Here is a 24,172-nt window from a genome sequence, read left to right as displayed (position 1 = left end):
TGATGTTTTTACCATCCTTCTCTCATGTCCCCGCATGGAGCTGGAGCTGATAGAGGGAGCTCATCCGCACTCTCCCCGGGTGGGATTCGAACCTGGCAGCTTTCAGGTCAGCAACCCAACCTTCAAGTCATGAGGCTTTAGTCCACTACGACATCGGGGGCTTTAATCTGGCAAGATTCAGTGCCAATAAACAACAATACAAAAGAATAAAACATGGAGCAATTAAAACAATTAGGTGTTAGACAAATAAAACAGTACAGTATACAAAAGTTAAAATATATAAAGTGCTTAAATCCATTCATCCAAAAAACCTTGTGCATATTCCTTGATTTAAGTGGCTGAAAGGGGAAAGGAGAGGTCCTGAGGCTGTTAGGAATGGTGGTTACCAACTTTCCACCAATTTACACTGCAATGTACACTGCTGGAAAGAGTGAGACGTGGCTGGTGCAGGCCAGACGTTGTGCCCGATGGGAAAAGTCTGCGCCAGATGCATCTCGCCCATCCCAGCGAGCGTCCGGCGTTTCTGCTGCGTGAGAAATAGCTGTTGACCCGGGCAGGCATCGGATAATACAGAATGTCGGATGAGTGAAGGTCGGCTAAACAAGATTCTACTGTATTTAATAGGTGAAGCCCCCGATGGCGCAGTGGGTTAAACCCTTGTGCCATTAGGACTGATGACTTGAAGGTTGGGTTGCTGACCTGAAGGTTGCTGGTTCGAATCCAACACGGGGAGAGCGCAGAAGAGCTCCCTCTGTCAGCTCCAGCTCCATGTGAGGACATGAGAGAAGTCTCCCACAAGGATGGTAAAAACATCAAAACATCCAGGCGTCCCCTGGGCAACGTCCTAGCAGACGGCCAATTCTCTCACACCAGAAGCAACTTGAAGTTTGTCAAGTCACTCCTGACACGAAAAAAAAAATCTCTAAGGCTGTGTTTTCCGGGCTGTATGGCCATGTTCCAAAAGTATGGCCACACAGTCTGGAAAACATACAACAACCTTGTGATCCTGGTCATGAAAGCTGTCCTGTTTTGTCTTTCAAGAACAGCCTTGGTAAGTAAATGAAAACTGCTTTACTTCAGCAAAACATAAAGTGGTAAAAACATCAAAACATCCAGGCGTCCCCTGGGCAACGTCCTAGCAGACAGCCAATTCTCTCACACCAGAAGCGACTTGCAGTTTCTGAAGTTACTCCTGACACAAAAAAAAAATATTTATTTAATTTTTCTCCTGCCTTTCACTCAATATTGGGACTCAAAGCAGCTCTCAAGTCTACCCAGCAGACTAGCTTTCCAATCCCCAAATAAACAATGTTTAATACCTTGAACCTGTATCATGTTTCCCTGCCAATGTCTCAAACTAACTTCTGTTTCCCTGAACAGGTGGAGAAGAGAGATAAGACTTTATTTTCTACTCAAAAAGAAATGTGGGTTATCAAACGGTTACCTCTATGTCATGTTGTCACTTGGCAAACGCTCATATTTGTGGATTCTTGAAGCCTCGGGGGGTTTGGTCATTGCAGACACAGCTATCTTAGGTCCAAACAAAACTTGACACCATTAATGTAAGTAGTAATTGCATCAGTGTCCCGAGGAGATTCCATTTCCTGGATATCACTAGGAGGTCGGTGACTCTCCTACAACATTTATCTCCAGATAATGAACCAACTGTGTTTACTGCTTAACATAGGAAACTACTGCCACCCATTTTGCCTGGGGCATCGCATATGTTTAAAGGGAAGATCAAGATAGGTCCATCCACTTTAATGCTGTTTACCTTTTAGAAACTGCCTGATTGCCAACAGCATTCATTGCAGGCTGCAAAAACACCCCTCAGTAGACTTTCAGGTAAATAAATTCAAGAGACATAATGCAACTGAAAAATATATTTTTCATTTGCCTCAGGTAAAGGCAGTTTGAAAGCACGCAAGCTTGTGCTCTTTTTCACTGCATATGTTTGAATAAAAAGGTAGAGGAAACTAGCCGTGTTCTTGTTCTGCCTCAGGATATTTCTCCATTCCTACCATCTCATACAGAATTGTTTGAATTTCTAGGAATTTAATTTTAATCTTCATCCCTTGCAGAAGATGGATTGCCTGAGAGAGTGATTTGTATCTCTTAATGCAGTTCAGGAAGCCTTTGCACAGATGCCAGCAATGCTATTGTTGTTTCACTTAGAAGCACAGTGAAAAGGAGAATAGAAAGACTGGCAACTGTTTTTCAGTAGGAAATATATAAAAGTTGCTCAGAAGAAGCACTTAAGAAATTTGTATTTCTACTCTAGGATTTCAGTGTTACAGTAGAGTCTCACTTATCCAACACTCGCTTATCCAACGTTCTGGATTATCCAACGCATTTTTGTAGTCAATGTTTTCAATACATCATGATATTTTGGTGCTAAATTTGTAAATACAGTAATTACAACATAGCATTACTGTGTATTGAACTACTTTTTCTGCAAAATTTGTTGTATAACATGATGTTTTGGTGCTTAATTTGTAAAATCATAACCTAATTTGATGTTTAATAGGCTTTTCCTTAATCCCTCCTTATTATCCAACATATTCGCTTATCATGAAAATAAGGCAAATCAATCCTAGGGGTTTCTTGGCAAGATTTGTTCAAAGGTGATTTGTGTTTGCCTTACTCTGTAGTTGAGTGAGTGTGATTTGCCCAAGGTCATACAGTAGATTTCCATGGTGGGAAGGATTCGAGCCATGGTCTCCAAAGTTATAGTCCAACACTAAAATCACCATGTCACATTTGACACAATGACTCAATGGAGTGCCAAAATATTCAGAATGCAGTTCTAAATCTGGCTGAAAAAACTGTTGATTTTTGGAAGTGTGTATTATGCTTATGGAGTGCCTAACTACCTTTTTTGTAGCTGTTATGATGATTTGGGGATATTACTGGTAGAAAACCTGGCTGATTTCTTTTTTAAATTAAGGACTTGGAAGCTTTGTGGGCTGCAAAGCACTGTGCCAAGGCAATCCTTACCTACTATGTCATAGATCCTGGTTATCAAAATGTCCTGGTGCTTTAATATTGTGAAGCTCAGATCCGCCACATCGCTGGTTATAGCTGATCCGAGAAATAACTTCATACTCTGTGCAATGAGAAAGCATCAATCTACTTACTGTGTCACATAGAAGGTAGGATAGGCTGTGTTTGCATGGGGCTATGCCCTGCAGAACCTTAACTCTGCTTTGTACTCCTACTGAAGCCCCATTATTCTATCAAATGGGATAGGATTTCTTCAAATTCTGGGTTTTTTGAAATGTATACTTTTATTTAAAAAGGCATGCTAATCTCAATTGGGAGCCTGCGGTGGCACAGCGGATTAAACCACTGAGCTGCTGAATCTGCTGACCAATAGGTCGGCGGTTCAAATCCAGGGAGTGGGGTGAGCTCCCGCTGTTAGCATCAGCTTCTGCCAACCTAGCAGTTCATCAGATGGGTTGTCAAAAGCAGTCAGAAGGAAAAGTTGTCCCAGGTGGCTTTTGAAAAGGACTAATATAGCCTTCCGTGTAAATATGGCCCAGGGGTCTTGTTTGCTGCCCAATTATGACTATTAGGATAATTTATGATCTGATATCCCTTTTTCCATGGAGATCCCGGTGGCATAGTGAGTAAAACCGCTGAGCTGCTGAACTTGCTGACCGAAAGGTTGGTGGTTCGAATCCGAGGAGCGTGTGAGCTCCTGCTGTTAGCCCCAGCTTCTTCCAACCTAGCAGTTCGAAAACATGCAAATCTGAGTAGATCAATAGATTCAGTAAAGGAAAAGGTAATGGGAAATGTTGGGAATGTGAGAAACACAAGGGAGACTTCATACATATGTGGTGGAGGTGTAAAAAAGTAAAAAAGTTCTGGCGTGAAGTCCACAAAGAGATGGAGAAAATACTTCAAATAAATTTTGATTTAAAACCAGAGTATTTTCTCTTAGGAATTACAGATTTTCAGATGGACCCTAATACGAACAAGTGGTTTGTATATTTTGTAACGGCCGCCAGGATATGCCTAGCACAATTGTGGAAAACCCAAGAAATTCCTTCCACGGAAAAATAGATCTTGAGAATCCTAGACATTAGGAACATGGACTTACTGACACAAATATTATCAGAGAATAACTCACAAAGGCAAAAGACAGACTGGAGCAAATTGGGACTATATCTAACAAAAAAAAAACCCTTCATTGAAACAGGTTAAACAACAACCCAAGACCCGTAGAAGTAAAAATACCAATGCTGGTCAATGTATAGGCACGAAGAAAACATGATCCGCAATGCAGAAGATCTGGAAGATGCAATATACTATGTTTTATGTGTTGTCGAAGGCTTTCATGGCCGGGATCACAGGGTTGTTGTATGTCTTTCGGGCTGTGTGGCCATGTTCCAGAAGTATTCTCTCCTGACGTTTTGCCCACATCTATGGCAGGCATCCTCAGAGGTTGTGAGGTATGGATAAACTAAGTAAGGTTACATACTATGTTTTGTTATGTGTTTGTTTTGGGATACCTTTTTTTTAACCTTACTGATCCTCTATATTCAGTCTTTTCTCTATCTTTCCCAAATTGTTCCCCCACTTTTAATGTATCAATAAAATTATATATATATATATATATATATATATATATATATATAGGTACTGCTCTGGCGGGAAGATAACAGCGCTCTATGCAGTCATGCCGGCCACATGACCTTGGAGACGTCTATTGACAACGTCATCTCTTCGACTTAGAAACGGAGATGAGCACCAATCCCCAGAGTTGGACACAACTGGACTTAAGCCTTTACCTTTACTTAATCTCAATGGACATGAGCCAAGATACTACACTGGTGCCGTATTGCGTAAAAAAAAACACCACCAGTTGAATTGTGGTTTGCTTTCATTTCACAGTCCTTACACTGGCTAGTAGTGTAACACAATAATTGCACAATGGAAGCCAAGATGCATGGCTGTGATCATGTAGTACAATGTGCGAGACATGGGGCAATGGACTCCCATGTGTGCAATGTGCAATGACGGGCACAAAGTACATTTCCCTCTGAATGTCAAGTTGTAGCAGCATGTGAAATGGTTCACTAACAGAACTCTGCTTCCACTGTTGTGTACAGTTGTGTACAACTATTATTCTTATCCAAAAAACCCCACCTTTCTCATTATGTCCACATATGTCACCAAGGAGAAGCAGCCAGATATAGGTCTCTACCATGACTGCCAGCACACCTGAATGAGCATGAAAAATACATCTCAGGGCTTTTGTAGACCAAATTAGGTTTTCTGTCTCTTCTAACCCTGAATGGAGTTCCAGAAGCAGTAAAGTGAAAAGCCTGAATCCATTTGCTAGTTCCAACTAGCTCAGGGCCAATGAATCAAAGTGCACCTGGTGATGCGAGTTATCTAAAATCCATTGATTCAGTGAGTCTATTCTAGCCAGAGCTAGCAGGTACATGTTGCTCTACGTTTTAATATTTTAGTTACTGGTATATCTCAGGCAAGAATGCTCTTACAAAGAAGCTTTTTACACAGGCTTTTCACATCTATGCAGTTCCTCTTTCCCGTCTTGTTCTTGGCCTTTCCTCTTAGCAACAACGGTATTGGGAAGATGTCAAAGGAGGACTGAACTTAAATTGTTGGCTGCGATAAAGTTTATATGAGGGCTGAATATGATTCTGTACTGGAGCTTGTGTTCCTGCCTACAAGAGGCAAAATAAAAAGCAGCATCCTCTGAGTGTACATGAACAGTGTGAGAAAAATGAAGAAAGCAAAAAAAAAAAGGCTCATTCTAATGAAATAATGCACATCGAGACCTATCATATAGGTGAGGAATGACTCCTCCAAATTATTCAGATTATTCAGACTCCTCCAAATTATTCAGATGTTGTTGCCTGTGCTTGTACGGCTGTACCAGAAGCTCCAACTTTATTTTCTTTCTGCTAATGTTTGCAGTCATAGGGCAGGCCACCTGTCCATCATCATTAAGTTTGGTTCCGCCGCTTGTTCAGGGCTCTGGGAGGGAAGGAGCAATTTTTAATTCAGTCTCACTTAAGGAACCTAAGCTATAGGACGTAGACCAGCTCTTCCTGTAGAAAAGCTTCATATCTCAAGAACATCCAGGGATATAGAACATCTGAGAAATCAGAAACAGAAATTCCAGGGGAAAGGTCCCAAAGGTTCTGGCTAAGAGCTCACAGCCTCTCAGCCTCACAGCTCCTGAGGGAAACAGCCCTAAAGTTTCCAAAGAAACCTTGGAGAGGGAACAGCACCACAGATCCATGGAACCCCAGCTGAAACATTTGCAAGCCTTGGTTGGCAGGTCCACTCGATACCCAGATGCATTTGGAATCAGTAGTGGGTCCCACATCAGCTAGGCCCATATAATAGACAGCCTGGGAGAGGTTATAAGGGGGTTTTCTTTTTATAGAGAAAGCACAGTTATCCAAAGCCAATTGCCTGTCCCCTGGGGACAAGACTGAAAAATACCAACAGTTTATTAAGGAAACCTTGAAGTGTTATTTGACTCCTTGAAGATATATTATTTGTTCAATAATAAAGACTTTGTTATCTCATTAAAGACTCAAAGGACTATCCTTTTCAGGAAAATCCTCAAGAAACTCTCTTTGAGGCGCCCTGGCTTCCCGCTGGGCATAAAGTATACGTCCTATACAAAGACAATAGCTACAGGCCCAGCGCGTGACAGAACATTGCTATCTTTTTTGTTTGTTATGGTTTTTTTTTGGGGGGGGGCTAATTTTGCACAACAGAGAAAGAGAAAAAGCAAGAGAGAGAGGAGGGGGGAGTACCCCTGCTGCTTCAAAGCCTGGCTACAATAATGCTACCAAGCATTATTCAGAAGCTGGATTTCATTTTGCCCACATCTGTGGCAGGCATCCTCAGAGGCAAGTGGGATTGTTGCAAATGTCACATCAAGATAAAATTCCTTGGAAAGAAGGCCCACTGAGTTCAATTAAACTCTAGCACCTTTCAGGACTGTCTGGCCACATTCCAGAAGCATTATCTCATCATTATTATCAGAGGCAAGTGGGAATTTAGCAACTGGCCACCTTGGTTAGCATTGAATAGCCTTGCAGCTCCAAAGCCTGGCTGCAATTCTGCAATGATCCAAGTATTCAGATTTTTGGGATTCAGAAGCTGGATTATATGGCAGTGCTGATGGGGCCCTAGATAATGTCACTTCAAGATAAAATTCCTTGGAAATGTAAGACAATTATCTTCAAAGGGCCCTGGCTCAGGAGGGAAATCAGGCAGAAAACCCAGTCTCGTGAGAGATGCAAAAAGCAAAGTTTATTTTCACCACAGCTGTGAGAAGGCGACAGCTGTACATACCCCAGAGGGCTGTACCATGAAAATGGCCGTCGCAAAAGCATGTCGCAGCAAACTAAGAATTTATACCTTTTGCTTATCTAAAATTAACCAATGGCTGAGGGTCTTCCTCACCTTCCACACCCATTTGGCATAAGTGATACCTGTAACCTCACTTGTTGATTTCAAGCTAACTTTTGGTCTTGGAACTTTCTGGAGAAAGGCACCAGCTCAGAGGAAGGGAGGGGCATATGCAGAGGCAAAGCTACATAGGCAAAAGTTTACTATTTTCTGGCTTATGGTACCTTCAGAAATAAAGCCCACTGAGTTGAATTAAACTCTAGAGCCTTTCAGATCTGTCTAGGCAGTGTTCCAGAAGCATTATCTCATTATTATCAGAGGCAAGAGGGAATGTTGCAACTGGCCACCTTGACTGACATCGAATAGCCTTGCAGCTTCAAAGCCTGGCTGCAATTACGCTATGATGCAAGTATCCCCTAGTAATCTGTTTGTATATGATTTTGAAAGTATTACTGTATACAGTGTATAATACTTTGTTCCCAGATCACATTCAACTAAGTTGCAGAGTTTTTCCCCCTTCCCCCATGTCAGAAATAACACTGTAATACCTACCGTATATAGAGTATAAGCTGACCTGAATGTAAGCCGAGGCACCTAATTTTATCACAAAACTGGGAAAACCTATTGACTCGAGTATAAGACGAGGGTGGGAAATGCAGCAGCTACTGGCAAATTTCAAAAATAAAAATAAAAATAGATACTAATAAAATTACATTATTTGAGGCATCAATAGGTTAAATGTTTTTGAATGTTTACATAAAATTGTAATTTATGATAATAATAATAATAATAATAATAATAATAATAATAATAATAAGACTTTAATAAGATAAGACTGTCTAAGTCTGATTACCTATATACTTGAGTATAAGCCAACCAGGATCCTCACTCGAGTATAAGCCGAAGGGAGCTTTTTCAGCCCTAAAAAAAGGGCTGAAAAACTAGGCTTATACTCGATTATATACAGTAATTCATCTTGTTCTTATCTTTCTTTCTTTCTTACTTCCTCCTCTCTTTTAGGCAGCATCCCAAAGGGACAAACTGAGTTTGTTCAGAAACTTCTCAGCTCTCATGTTAATACAGAGCGAGGCTGAGATTTCAAGGAGAGGAGGATTTCTTCCAACAAATAATGCAGGAGAAGGGATGCTGGGCAGGGCCTTAGATCTGTAATGTAGTGAAAATTTACTCAAAGAATGTGGAGAACATACTACCCCGTTTCCCCTAAAATAGGACATTCCCAAAAAATAAGACCTAGCAGAGGTTTTGCTGAATTGCTAAATATAAAGCCTCCCCCGAAAGTAAGAAGCATGCCTGCCAAACAGAACACCAGAGCATGCAAGATATACCATAGAGTGTTGTACATGGAAATAATTGTAATAACACAAAATTATTGATAGGATTCAGTTTGTATGGTTATGCTGGTTTGTGATGACAACTACCATACAGTATATAATAAATGTTCATTTTTTGTTCAACAATAAATGTGAATTCTTCTTCATGGAAAAATAAAACATCCCCTGAAAATAAGACCTAGCGCATCTTTGGGAGCAAAAATTAATATAAGACACTGTCTTATTTTTGGGGAAACACGGTAAGTTGCATGGAAGTGTGGTGAAGGTAAGAAATTCATCCATTTAATCAAAAAATGGAACTCTACTGAGCTCTACTGAACAAAACATTTTCATCCATTTCATTGCCTTAATGTGATGAAGTCCTCTGTTTCCAATTATTTTTTGGGCTTCTTAACTGTTTAAAAAAACCTCAGCTTTTCCCATGAGTTTATCATGACTGTTTGACTTGTGGTTCTTCCTTGTGTTGTTCAGGAGAGGAATTAGTTATGATGAGCTTATGGTGGAAGATCTACATTCCTACTAGCAAATGTTTCTTTTCAAATCTACATGCATGGCAATATATTAGTATTAGTGCAGTTCTGTTTAACAGAAAATATGTTTATTCACATGCATGAGAAGAAAATAACCAGGGTCCATGGCTATGTGGCCAAAAATATGCAAAGAATTGGAAATGCAGGCTGCCTTTTAACAGAGAAGTGAGTTCAGCTGTGGGAAATGTTGTAGCCACTTATGGTGATCTCACCATGATGTGAGTGACCTTAATGGGGCCAATGTGAACCAGGGAAATGTGGTGCCAAACATCAGTGTAGGCAAGTGCTTATTTGGCTGTCTCAGCTGATTCACAGTATCATGAAGTGGCAGAAAATTGTTAGTTATTTGATTTGTTATTATTGTATTTTTTCCTGTTTGAGACGGAGAGAGGTGCTTGAGGGATTCTTGGCCTCCTGTGCCAAAATAACTTGGCTTGCTTGGGGGCAATGATAGGAACCAACTAATTAAAATCAATTACCTTATTAATTAATTTGGAAATTTGCTAACAAAAAAGGACAACTTAATTAAATTTCTTTTTAAACCGAAGTGATTGACTTAAGTTGGAATTTTGGCAGAAATATTTCTCTAGGATTAAATTGTTAATCACATTAATTATATAAACCACAGTTCTAAAGAGCCAATCATTTTTCTATTTCCCAGCTGGTTCTTTAAGAAGGCTTAGTTCTCTTGGATTTTTTTGATAAATCATTTCTTGCTTTTTGTTAGTTACTCAGCATTGGGGACTTAACAAATGTCAAGTATCAAGACTCAAATCACTTACATAGGAAAAGTTGAGATGGGAGGCATTAAATTATAGGGCTCTCAGTGTTAGCACACTCAGTTAATAATCATTCCCCACTGTCCATCACACTTCTAAAAATAATAAAAGATCAATTTTGCTGGAATCAGGCATTTCTTCATACAGGCCGGCCTCTATGTCCACAGATTTAGTATACGTGGATTCAGAATTACCTAAAGCTTGTAAAATAGAAAAAGAAAGACAATTCTAAAAAGCACACCTTGATTTTGCCATTTTATATAGCAGACACTTTATAACTTTGCTACATTATCATATATAATTGGGGTGGATCTACACTGTAGAATTAATGCAGTTTGACATTAGTTTAACTGTTCTGGGTCATTTATATGGAATCCTTGGTGAGGCATCAACACTCTTTGGCAGAGAAAGCTTATAAAACTATAACTCATATGATTCCATAGTATTGAGCCATGGCAGTTTTACAGTGTAGGTGCACCCTGGGACTGGACCGTTATTGTCCAGGTTTTAAATTGCTGCTGATGTTGTTTTATGTGGTTATAACATTTTAATTTTACTGATTTATGTTTTAATTTATGTTGTTTATCCCTGTGTTAGCCATCCCAAATCCTTTCAGGGAGATGGAAGCAGGATATGAAAACAAAGTTGTTGTTGTTGTTGTTGTTATTTTGGTACCCACAGGGAGTCCTGGAATCAAACTCCACTGGATACTAAGGGGCCACTGTGCTGCTTTGTAAAGTTGTAGGAGCCCTTGAAATCCATGTTAAGACCAAAAAGAGAAGACGACAATACCCTAACAATCTTATTTCATTCCATGTTTCTCCTACTTTACCAAACATTTTTGTCACCCAGAAATATTTATCCAAACATTACAAATTATCAAAATTCATTTTCTACAAATACAAGAACGGTCTAGATTTTACCGAAGTTGAGATAGATATTAACTGGACTGGTGATCATATTACCGTGTGTTTAATTTGAATTGTCATTCAGAATTGCATTTGCAAAACTGTGCTGAAAAATGAAGAGTCAACAGAAGTTGGATTTATTAAATCACAATACAGATGGTTATGAGCTGAAAAACTGAAATGTGTTAGAAATTAGATTTTCAAATGTGCTTATTTAGTGCAAAATAAATAAAGAACCTATTGGCTCTGTCCGGCCTCTTTTTCATTAACGTCATTCATACAGACTGCTATCATTAATAGCTCTACAATTTAGGAAAGCATTAGACCCCAGGGCATGGAAGATGCGCGTTCTAGTTTCTACAGAGGAATGGCCTAGTGGTAGTTACTCTCTTTTTGCTTAATCTACCTTGTAGAATTATTGTGAATTAAAACCAGAGATCAGGAGACAATGGATAACACATTGAGCTCACACACTAGAAAGGGCAGGATGTAAAGTATATTATGGGGAAATGTGTTTTTGGTAATTTTAGCAAAGTAATAGCTGTGCATATTGTCCACTCTGCCAAAACAGGATTTAAAAATACTATTGCCAATATTCTACAAAGTTACTTAGTTAAATCTACAAAGGATCTGGATTGCCAAAGTTTGTTCAGCTGCATATCAGGATACAAGGAAGAAGACTTTCCACCACCTTCCCTGTCAGTGAATAAAGTTGTGATAAGGATTTGCAATGGGAGGTCCTGCTTCTGATTGTCTCATTCACCAGCAGGAGGGGACAGAAACATAATCCTTCTTCTATTCAACTGGGTGCTGAATTGACTTAGTTTGCCCAATGTGGCTGCTGGCTTTTAAGGTGGGCTTTATGGCATTTATATAGATAGATGGGAAGACTACATAGGACCTTGTCAGATGTATGTATGTATGTATTTATTTACAGTATTTATATTCCGCCCTTTTCATGCCAAAGGGGACTCGGGGCGGATCACAATGCAAATAATAATAATAATAATAATAATAATAATAATAATAATAATAATAATAATAATAATGTATTTATACCCCGCCGCCATCTCCCCGCGGGGACTCGGGGCGGCTCACATTGTTACAAAAGCAACAGCACAAATACATTAGCACAATATACACAGGTTAAAACACAATAAGGTAATAAAACAAAAGTTAAAACAAAAGTTAATACTACAGTAATAATATCAAACAACTACCAATACAATTCAGTCAAACTTCAGAGGTGGGGGGGACTGCAGCAGCAATATAAAGATAGAATCATTAGATTAAAATACCCAGATAAGAGGGACCTAGTAAAATTCAGAATAGAATTATAATGAGGCTGGCCATACAGCCCAGAAAACTCATGGCAACCCAAACCTAAGAATGTCTTGTGTTGTAGTTCCTATGTGTTTATTATAAACAGACTTATCTCTGTTGACTTGCCTTAAAACAATACCTGATCAGAGGATTACAGAATTTGGCAAAACTCGTGGTTGCGGGTGTGTGGGAGAGAGAATGCTAAGAAACAGAGTGATTTGTAATAAAGGCAGAATGAGTGAATGGAGAGAGCCGAAGCTGGAGGAAACATCTTGAGAGTTCAAGGTTCCTCTTTTCAAAAGATCTGATATGTAGTAGTGGATGTGGCTGTTACCTGGCAGGAATGCACACACTGTTCCTTTTGGCTACTGTTAGTGTATTTGTAAATAAAGCAAATCTCTCTCACACACAAGCAGTCCATGAATGTATGCTGTCTTCCTCCCAAGGAAACTGAATCTGCAAAGTGGTGTCTTTATGAGAACTAAGCATAATCGAATCCGATATCACAGTGTGCGGAGGCTCGCACAAGATGGAACGATCAAGATGGCATACTATCCAATGAAAGAGATGGTGGTGAATATTTTGACAAAACCACTACCAAGAGATGGTTTCCAGAATCTTTGTGTCAAGATGGGACTAACTATTTAAATACATGGGAGATTAAGGAGGGCTGTTGGATAAACTAACAATCTTGTCATGCATGTTAGAATGGTTCAAGTCCCTTGCATGTTGCCTGTCTAAGATCACTAGAGTGCTTGTCAGGTTTATGGCCTTCATAAACCTTTGCATGTGGGTTAGAGGGACCATAGTCACCATTGAGAACATGATAGCAAAGCACGTAGGCCAGTTCTTTGATCCTAAAGAAGGCATAAAAGGGGGAGACAATCGTTTCTCTCTCTCTCTCTCTCGCCTTGTTTTTTCCTTTTTGCTGTCAATCTGGCATTGCCTAGCTCCATTTGAGCACCATTTTGGACAATGTAGTATGCATGCTATGGGATCTGCATTTTTTTCTTTTGGGGCCTCATGTTGGCTGTACCTTGGATATACCTGCAACCAAAGATCCTTTTTGTTGTTGTTTATTCATTCAGTTGCTTCCAACTCTTCGTGACCTCATGGACCAGTCCACACCAGAGCTTCCTGTCGGCCGTCGCAACCCCCAGTTCCTTCAAGATCAAGCCAGTCACTTCAAGGATACCATCCATCTTGCCCTTGGTCGGCCTCTCTTCCTTTTTCCTTCCATTTTCCCCAGAATCATTATCTTCTCCAAGCTTTCCTGTCTTCTCATTATGTGGCCAAAGTACTTTATCTTTGCCTCTAATATCCTTCCCTCTAGTGAGCAGTCGGACATTATTTCCTGGAGTATGGACTGGTTGGATCTTCTTGCGGTCCAAGGCACTCTCAGAATTTTCCTCCAAGGAAGTTCAAAAGTGTCTATCTTCCTTCACTCAGCCTTCCTTATGGTCCAGCTCTTGAATCCATAGGTTACTACGGGGAATACCATTGCTTTAACTATGTGGACCTTCATTGCCAGAGTGATGTCTCTACTCTTTATTATTTTATCGAGGTTGGTCATTGCTCTCCTCCCAAGAAGTAAACGTCTTCTGATTTCCTGGCTGCAGTCTGCATCTGCAATAATCTTCACGCCTAGAAATATAAAGTCTGTCACTGCCTCCACGTTTTCTCCCTCTATTTGCCAGTTATCAATCAGTCTGGCTGCCATAATCTTGGTTTTCTTGATGTTTAACTGCTTTTGCACTTTCTTCTTTCACCTTGGTGATAAGGCTCCTCAGCTCCTCCTTGCTTTCAGCCATCAGAGTGGTATCATCTGTATATCATCTGGAGCCTCCAGTGGCCTAGGGGATAAAAGCCTAGTGACTTGAAGGTTGGGTTGCTGACCTGAAAGCTGCCAGGTTCGAATCCCACCCGGGGAGAGCGCGGATGAGCTCCCTCTATCAGCTCCAGCTCCATACGGGGACATGAGAGAAGCCTCCCACAAGGATGGTAAAACATCAAAAACATTCGGGCGTCCCCTGGGCAACGTCCTTGCAGACGGCCAATTCACTTACCCCATAAGCAACTCTGGTTGCTCCTGACACACAAAAAAATCTGTATATCTAAGATTGTTAATATTTCTTCCAGCAATTTTAACTCCAGCCTTGGATTAGTGAAATATCTTACCTGTATGATTTTCTCTCATGCAAGTCTTCGTGAGTAAATTGTATCTTATTATGTTATTATTGGTGTTTCTGGGTATCATTTCATGCATGCTTCTAGATGGGGGGCGGCTGTTAGATCAATAGTTCAGGCATAGCTTTTAAACTCTGTTGGTGTTGCTTTCTAGTATGCCTTGCTCTAGTTTCCAGCTGTGCGTGACTTTTGTTTTCTTAAGCACTCTGCTTTATGCAGTGCCTTTTAAAGGGAAATTGTCTAAGTCAAATGGCTTGGTCCTGCTCAGCTAAGCGGCTGAGGTCTCCCGTATATTAAGCATTTGCATAATAATTCTAACACCTTTTTGCTTCTGTTAGTGTATTTGTAAATAAAGCAAATCTCTCTCACACACAAGCAGTCCATGAATGTATGCTCTCTTCCTCCCAAGGAAACCGAATCTGCAAAGTGGTGCCTTAAAATTATCTCCCCACACAACCCTAAATTCTCAGAGAATGGCGGGGGGGGGGGGGTGTCTTATTTTTCATAGCTCTCCACCCGCACTTGGCTTCAGATCCCTCCAAGGCAAGCAAACTAGTACACTGGGTGTAGGGAAGGGTGATTGAAATCACTGAGGCAGACTATGGAACAGATGCTCTTTTTCCTTTGCCAGAGGTGAGATGGAACCCATCTTTTGTTCTTTGCGACAGGACATTTCAAATGCGTGACATCTTCTCAGACAAGGCAGCTTTTCTTATTGTGATGCTCTCATCCCCTCTGCGCCAGCCAGTGCTTACTGATGCATTCATAACAAATGTTAGAAATTAATCAGGGACTAATGGCAAGAAGGGAATAATTTGGAGCTGCAGCTGCACTCGGGGAGTCGGCAGCATTGTCCTTTGAAAGTAGCTGCTTTAAACATGGAGAAAAAGATAGAAGGTCTTAATTGCAGCGGTCTGTCATCTCTGCAGGCTTGTGCTCAGTTGCAGGTCACAAGTGAAGATGAATATCATGCTACCTGCTGTTTTCTTCAAACCCCAGATGGCTCTAGTATATGTATGGCAGGATGCAAGATTTGGAGGTATAGCTGCTGAAAAGAATCCGTAAAAAGTAATGGCTCAGAGTTCCTTTTCTGGACTCCCAGATTCTGGAAGGAGAAGTAAAAAAAAGGAACCTTGCCAAGCTATGTCATGAGTTCACATCATGATGTTTTGAAGGCCATTATTTCACTTGTTTAATTATCACTGGCCTCATTACTCTAATTCCACTTTCCATTAAGTGTGATGGCACGCTCGGGCCTTTGGGAAAACTATGGTGTCTGGCTTTACTCAGGGGCTCTGTATAAGGTAAAGGTAAAGGTTTCCCCTGACGTTAAGTCCAGTCATGTCTGACTCTGGGGGTTGGTGCTCATCTCCATTTCTAAGCCGAAGAGCTGGCGTTGTCCGTAGACACCTCCAAGGTCATGTGGCCGGCATGACTGCATGGAGCGCCGTTACCTTCCCGCCGGAGCGGTACCTATTGATCTACTCACATTTGCATGTTTTCGAATTGCTAGGTTGGCAGGAGCTGGAGCTAACAGCAGCCGCTCCTGCCGCTCCCGGGGTTTGAACCTGGGACATTTCGGTCTCCAGCTCAGTGCTTTAACGCACTTCGCCACCGGGGCTCTAGGGGCTCTGTATACCTTCTATTAAAATCAAGACCCTTAACATACAGAGGCACTTTAGGCAAGATGAAAGTTAACCAAAACGAGTTTACTGAAAACAGGAAGAACAAAGGGCTAACTCCACCCGGGACTACTGTAAAATAGCTTAAAACAATACATTACAAAAGGAGATTTTGCTGATCGCAGTCATCTCTCTGGGATCCTTGAAATCTTTTGCCTCTGATGTAAAGGGATGGGCTTGGTCTTCTACTTTGTAAAACTTGAGCTGACCACAAGCATCTGTTGTCACTGGGACTGATAGTATATGAGGAGTTTATTAGTAAGGATGCCTGTTTGGATTGCTAGGGTTTAGGATTTCCAGACAATATCCAGACGTCTAAACTCTGTAGCTCTATTGCAGAAAGAAAAGAGAGCCTAGCAAGAAAGCTCTGTGCAGGCAAATGGACTAAACCAACTAAGGCTGGCCTCTAGGGGTTTTTTTAAAGCTCTACCCAAAAATTAATATAAATGGAGGCATCTACACTATTGGGGAACCTAAACAGAGGGAACTGAAGCAAAGGAGAGGAAAGGCAGAGCCAAGACTTCTTATTAAGCAAAATCCAAAATCTGCATTGGTCATAGCTTCACTAGGCCAGCTAGATGGCACAAATCTATTATGCCTCTTTTCAAAGCTGAGTGGTGTCTTCAATAGACAAAGATGGTTTTAAAAAATAGCAATGCAAGCAAAACAAATGTATACTGTTGGAATCAGTATACTTTTATCCATGTCCACATTTGGTTTTGAATGTAACAACAAAAGTGTTTTCATGCAAGCAAAATGGAAAGATAAAAGGCTCAAAGGCTGCAAAAAGGCAATAAAATGAAGTTCTTTTCTTGACCCTGTCAAGTGAAGCCAAAAAGTTTCTGTTTTGGAAAAGTTCAGTGATCATCTAGAGAAGATCTCATGTTGCCTGCTCTAGAGATAAAAGATGTCACCGGTAAAAAGGTGTGAGGCCAATTTAGATGACATAGCCATATTCTTGAAAATATAGAGTGACAAGCACTCGTTTCAGATTAGGATTTCCCAGCTCATGGTTGTACAGTAGAGTCTCACTTATCCAAGCCTCGCTTATCCAAGCTTCTGGATTATCCAAGCCATTTTTGTAGTCAATGTTTTCAATATATGGTGATATTTTGGTGCTAAATTCATAAATACAGTAATTACAACATAACATTACTGCGCATTGAACTACTTTTTCTGTCAAATTTGTTATATAACATGATGTTTTGGTGCTTAATTTGTAAAATTATAACCTAATTTGATGTTTAATAGGCTTTTCCTTAATCCCTCCTTATTATCCAAGCTTCTGCCGGCCCGTTTAGCTTGGATAAGTGAGACTCTACTGTATTAGGTGTCTTCAGATGCAAAAATTGCAGGAATCCCTGTATGGACCATTTCACAAAACTCAGATAGGTGATCTAGATCATCATAATAAGTGGGTGCAAAAAACACTACACAGCTTTTCAAAGCTCAGACAGAATTCCGAGTGACCTGCAGTGCAAGTCTGAGCATGACAACACAGGATAAGTTCAATTGATTCAATAAAATATATATTCAGTCGGGTTTTAGAATTCTAATCCTAGAAAATTTAAGAAACAGGTGCTGTGTGTTATGGTAAAGAGTTTGTTTACTATTTGGAGTAGCCATTCGTTCAATCAAACACTCAATCAAAACACATTTATTTATTTATTTATTTATTTATTTATTTGCGACATTTATATACCGCCCTTCTCACTCCGAAGGGGACTCAGGGCGGTTTACAAGTATATATACATACAATATATTATATTATACAACTATATTGCAATATTATTAGTAATATTGCATGTAATATAAATATACAATTATAATAGTGAATTATAATTATTATTACATTGTATTACAACATAATATTATTATTAATATTAATATTATATATATTCATGTGTGTGCGTGTGTGTGCATGCCTCTTTTTATCCAAGATTTCACAGTGAATTATTATTAAATAACTTCAGTCTGACTGGTTTCTCCCATAGGACTTATTTAATGCAGGGACCAGGAATATATGGCTCTCTGAAGCAGTGGTTGTCACATTTCAGTCCCCTAATTTGATTTTCTACAACCCATCAGTCATGAAGCCTAGGGCTTCTGGAATTTGAATTGCAACATTTGGGAACTCAAGGTCAGGAACTATTGCTCAAGTGGTTGCTTCACCACAACTCATATAGGCCTTTATGTTGGCTAGGGTTGGTGAAAGGTGTGGTCAAAGAACATCTAGAGGCTCGCACATTCCTAAGACGTTAAATTCCTACAGTATTGGCCATGTCCTAAGAACCTCTAGATTTATTAAGATTCCACAGTTGCCATGATGAATGAAAATGTCTGACAACAGTGGAAGGGTTTGCCTGTTTATCTGTTGAGAAGCTGTAACAGGTCAGTGTGATTTGTTGAGATTGTTAAGCCACAGAAGTTGTGTTTATGAGTCTTATGTGATAGAAGGATGAGAGAGGACATATTGGCTGATAGAAAGGAAAGAACTGATAAGGAGATGAAGCATGGAGTTATGAGGTGTCCTGGCAACCTGTGAAGTCATAGCAAGACTGCCAGCTATAACATTTGTTTATGAGATGATGCCTAGGTAGAATGTGCTTACAAGCCCCTGAAAAACAGTGGAATACCGGTGAAGTAAAATTTGTGTAGACAGGGGGGTTAGGAAAGTTTGATGCCCGAATGTCCATCCCTGACTCTAATTAATATAGGATAATTTGGTTTAAGTAATATAAAATGACAGCATAGACGGGGAGGAGTATACTCCTCGGCTTTCTTCTTAAGAAGATGTTAGAGACTAAGGACTTTGGGCCTTGCTGTTGTGCCAGCCTGTGCTTTCCTTCTCCCATCATATTGTGGGGACGGGACAGTGTGTGTTTACATCCTTGTCCTGTCCCCATCAGATGGGAGAAAGGACAGCAACACACAACAATGTGCATTGCCCTGATACCCTTTCCCCCATTATACGGGTAAAAGGCGAGGAAAGTGTGGGTAGCTCCAAACTACACTTTCGTCCCCATAGTAGAGGAGGAAGCGCCTTTCTGCATTTCTACCCACTTTGGGAGGAATATGGTCGGGGCCTGCCGTGCGTCATGTGATGGCGCATGGCAGGCCCTGTCTTTGCCAAACAACAAAGTGGCAAAACAAGGCAAAAATGCCCGGTGTGAAAGGTGGCGGATCATGTTGTAGCTCAGCTGTCACAGCCTGCTCTTCAGCAGAAAATAGAGTTCGATTCGGATTTCGGGCCTGCTCAAGACTTGGATCGAAGCCCGAGGATGTGCTTACAGAGGATTCGGTTATTGGGGAACATTCCAAGGACCAGTAAATGTCAGGTTCGCCAGATGTTGTTGTTGCAGAGGAGACTGCTGTTTTTGATCGGAGAGAGGGAGGATGTGAGAAGAAGTCGGCATTTGGCTCTCAGGCGCACTAATGAGTAATGTATAATGTGATCCGCCTTGAGTCCCCTTCGGAGTGAGAAGGGCGGAGTATAAATGCTGTAAATAAATAAATAAATAAATAATGAGTAAGTTTCCCATGTGAAGTTCTGCCCGTTCTGACTCTCATTGCGCCTTAACCTTGGAAACTCTTTAAAGATGCCCCACTCTTTGTTCTTGTTGCGGTGTCAACTTTGCTATCTTTGGGAGAAGAATCCTTGTTCCAGTACCTTGCTCCTTGATTGCCTTGTTCCAGTACCTTGCTCCAAGTTCGCCTTGTTCCAGTGCCTTGCTTCGTGACTTCCTTGCCGAAACTGTGCCTTGCATCTTCCGAGTTCTTCTTGCCTTGTTGACTCCGGCTTCAGTGATCCCTTGTTACTTCTTGTTCCTGTGGAATACTGTTTGTGGATTACTGATGTTTTGCTCTTGTTCCCTGTGTCTTTCAGCTGCTCCTGCTTGGACAGTGTTGTGGACTAGCTCTGACTGTGGATTACAACTTTGGAAGACTTTATCGGACTTACAGTCGAACAGTTAAGGACAGTGTTTTATGGACCTTATATTCTGCTGACTTTAAACGCTATTTGCATTCAATAAACCGCTTGTTTCTTATGATCCAGGCTCCAGTGTGGTTTTCAAGGTGTCCACGTATCCTTGGGATGTAACAGATCACTAGATTGGTTGCTACTGCGTGATTTGAAACCTAGGGCATTTGTAGATTAGACAACTGGTGTGAAATTGCCATGCTGGGTTCATATTTCACTAGAAATGTACTTCTGATAACAAAAGGTGACAATTCAAAGTCTCCACCCAAAGTAACTTGTTTTGGTTATGTGCTTTCAAGTTGAGTCATGGTGGCCTTAGGGATTTCTTGGCAAGAGAAGGTTTGTATTTCCTCCCTCTTGGGCTGAGAGTGTGTGACATGCCAAACTGTCCCTCTTCTGCATTCTATGGGACCAGCTATAATTGAATATCCCAATGTAAGCTCACACATGTGCTAGAGAGGTGTCTTCGCTAGGCAGTTCCTAGATTCTCCAATGCAACTCTATGTATGTTTCTGCTGGAAGTCATTTGTTCCACAGGGTTTCTATTTTCCGTGATTTTTGCTAAATGTCATGAGTTTACCGTCTACCACTCAATCAATCTAGAAACATTTGCACTTTGTCTTTGACCCCAAAGCACTCTAGAACTATATTTTTGCACTTTAGTCAAGTGGCCCCTCCATGCTATCCCCTCCACCAACCTGGCTGATCCATTATTCTATTTTATTTTAATTTGATTTTAATTGTTAATTGAGTTTTGATAGTCTATTGCATTGTTTGCTTAAGGTAACTGTTTGTATAATTGTCAATTTTACTGTATTTTATCGTAACATGTTTTAACTGTTTTACCTGTTTGTATTTTTGGGCTTTTGTCCCGTGTTAGCCGTCCCGAGTCCCAGCCGGGAGATGATGGCAGGATAGAAAAAAAAAGTTACTTACTTACTTATTTACTTAGGGAACTGCGGTGTCTCCAGTGGATAGGGGGTTTGTACTGCATTACCATTGTTTCTATTAAAATGCTTGCTTTAAAAGACACATGATCATATTCCTATGCTGTTGGCCTGTGGTACAAAACAAACATCCTTAGCAGTAATGTCATAAAAGTAAAGGTTTCCCCTTGACATTAAGTCTAGTCATGTCCGACTTTGGGGGTTGGTGCTCATCTCCATTTCTAAGCCAAAGAACCGGTGTTGTCTGTAGACACCTCCTAGATCACATGGCTGGCATGACTGCATGGAGCTCCAAAGCGGTACCTATTGATCTATTCACATTTGCATGTTTTCAAACTGCTAGGTTGGCAGAAGTTGGGGCTAACAATGGGAGCTCACCCCGTCCACAGATTCAAACCTCCGACTTTCGGTCAGCAAGTTCTGCAGATTAGTGGTTTAACCCACTGTGCCATCACGGCCCCATACACTTTTAATAAGTAATGCCATACACCTTCTATAAGTAGAAAAGTGATTAAAACCAATTATATTTACACAACAAAAGGAGGAACATTATCCTTCATTAAGTTTAAAATATATATTAGCTATGCTTTGATTACTGAAAAAGTGCTAATAATATGAAACTCATTTGTAACATATTTTACAAAACTTTTTCAGCACCCAGTCTTGGTCACCTTGTATTTTCATGTTTGTTTGTTTTTTTAAAGAAAGGTCTATATTGTTTCGGAAGAACAAAAATGTGACAAGATTCTCACAAGTATAGGTGATTTAGTACAGTAGAGTCTCACTTATCCAAGCTAAACGGGATGGCAGAAGCTTGGATAAGCGAATATCTTGGATAATAAGGAGGGATTAAGGAAAAGCCTATTAAACATCAAATTAGGTTATGATTTTACAAATTAAGCACCAAAACTTCATGTTATACAACAAATTGGACAGAAGAGGTAGTTCAATACGCAGTAATGTTATGTTGTAATTACTGTATTTATGAATTTAGCACCAAAATATCACGATATATTGAAAATATTGATGATAAAAATGGGTTGGATTATCCAGAGGCTTGGATAAGCGGGGCTTGGATAAGTGAGACTCTACTGTACTACTCTTTTGTCATTTACAGAATTCAAACACAAATTCCAAATTGATGACATAATAATCCATGGTACTTATTCCATCAACTTTTTTCAAAGAGCAGTTGGCTTTGACTGTCCATTCCTGATCCCCACTTCTTCCTATAAACTAGATTTGTACACTTAGAGCAGTCACTCCTTTTTAATGGAGATAATACTAGCTATGTAATATGTGAAAAGCATTTCGCACCACTATGGCACTCTACTTCTAAACCAGTGGGTTTATTCATGAGACGATAACCATTCAAGTGCAGTTCCTCCTGACTGATTTCCAGAAGTAAATGAGCTTCGAGGCAAAGCTGCAAATCGAATTGTAGATGTCGGCTGAGCTTGCAGAGCAGGATCCTGCATAGCTTACAATTCAATGTAGTGAGATAAACATCCTTCCTTACTAGCAGTGGCTTTTAAAATTGCTTCTTTACCAAACATAGAAAGCCCCACGCAAATTGTTTAGTCTTTAAACATCCTGAATACATTCTTTTTTTGGTTGTGCAAAAGGCATATCGAGGATGTTTACAGAATTAGCAGTGATCTTAGGTGTGTCACACAGTTTTTTTTTCCAAAAGAAAAGATACTTGTGACTCTCACCCACTCCTTCCATGTCCAAGGTTATTGTAAATGTAACGAGGCACCTACTCCACACTCTTTGTTTATGGGCACAGTATGGATTGGGTCAAATGCTTTCTGTAAGAGTACATTTTGTATGTTATATAGTGTTGTGATTGCCAGCTTATCTTAGTTTATGAAGTAACATTGTACTTGTTAACTGATCTAACTGATCATGGAAAGCTGTATTGTCTGATAATGATCCAAGGACACCTTGATCCCTGCCAGGCAGGTTCCATGCTACAGTGACATTATTTGTTTATTAGAAACAGGACATCTTGAAATGTTGGCCTCAGCCTTGTGACTCTAATACAAATAAACCTGATAGATCAGGATGAGGATCCATCAAATCATCTCTCCCATTTTCCTCAATTGCTATGCAGATCTCAATGGGAGGCTTATAGGTAGGTTGTGAAGGAAAGGAAAAACCTTTTTTATTTTTAATTTTATTTTTCTGTTATGCCCAGTACTAGAAACATTGCTTCTTTGGACTACAAAATCTTAGAAATCCCCAACCAGTGTGGCTGGCAAGCGTGAAAAAGTAAAATTTTCTGCTCTGGTTAAACCATGTAGACTATATTAGGGAAAGGGATTAAGGAAGGATTATTAATGTGGGAAGACGCAGGAAGAAAAGCAAGGCAAATCTGGGTGGCCTACAGAGGATCAATGTGATTGAAAGATAATAAATATTTACATAGTACAAGCTCTGAATTGATGGGGAAACATTCTTGAACTTCTTGTGGAAACAGGAAACGGGAGATTCGTGAATTCTATAGAAATGATCTACTTCTGCCGGGAGTTGCCATTGAATTGCACTGGAGTACCATATTTTGTCACGTGTGAGTACAAGTCCTGTAGATATAGGACTTGCAGTAGACTCAACCAGCTTATAAAATATTCATTTTGTTAAATCTTGCTAAAACATGTCTCTGCCTTCAAGTTACCAGTGAAATTTTGGCAGCCATATTAATTTTATAGAGTTTTCTTAGGAGCTCCTGGTGGTGCAGTGGGTTAAACCGCTGAGCTGCTGACCTTGCTGACCGAAAGGTCGGTAGTTCGAATCCGAGTAGCGGGGTGAGCTTCTGCTGTTAGCCCCAGCTTCTGCCAACCTAGCAGTTTGAAAACATGCAAATGTGAGTAGATCAATAGGTACTGTGTTGTTTAATGTGCTATGATTTGTTGTTCTATTATATTTTGTTATATTGTATTGTTCTGGGCATGGCCCCATGTAAGCCACCCCGAGTCCCCATTGGGGAGATAGTGGCGGGGTATAAATAAAGTTTATTATTATTATTATTATTATTGCTCTGGCGGGAAGGTAACGGCACTCCATGCAGTCATGCCA

The 24,172-nt window shown here is 40.3% G+C and overlaps 1 protein-coding gene across 1 annotated transcript in view; it reads left to right on the top strand.

The window, feature by feature from the left end:
• pign (phosphatidylinositol glycan anchor biosynthesis class N) overlaps window positions 1-20,217 on the top strand; it is a 195,807-nt gene extending 175,590 nt beyond the window's left edge. Inside the window, exon 29 of the mRNA XM_062977651.1 lies at window positions 20,052-20,217. Within this exon, the coding sequence (XP_062833721.1) occupies window positions 20,052-20,082 (31 nt within the window). The 3' untranslated portion in view covers window positions 20,083-20,217. The remainder of the gene's footprint in view (window positions 1-20,051) is intronic.
• The last annotated feature ends 3,955 nt before the right edge of the window (window positions 20,218-24,172 follow it).

The sequence above is a fragment of the Anolis carolinensis genome, chromosome 4 (genome assembly GCF_035594765.1).
Source record: "Anolis carolinensis isolate JA03-04 chromosome 4, rAnoCar3.1.pri, whole genome shotgun sequence".
NCBI lineage: Eukaryota > Metazoa > Chordata > Lepidosauria > Squamata > Dactyloidae > Anolis > Anolis carolinensis.
Note: the sequence above shows the minus strand (reverse complement) of the source record. Positions and strands in the feature narration are given on the sequence as shown.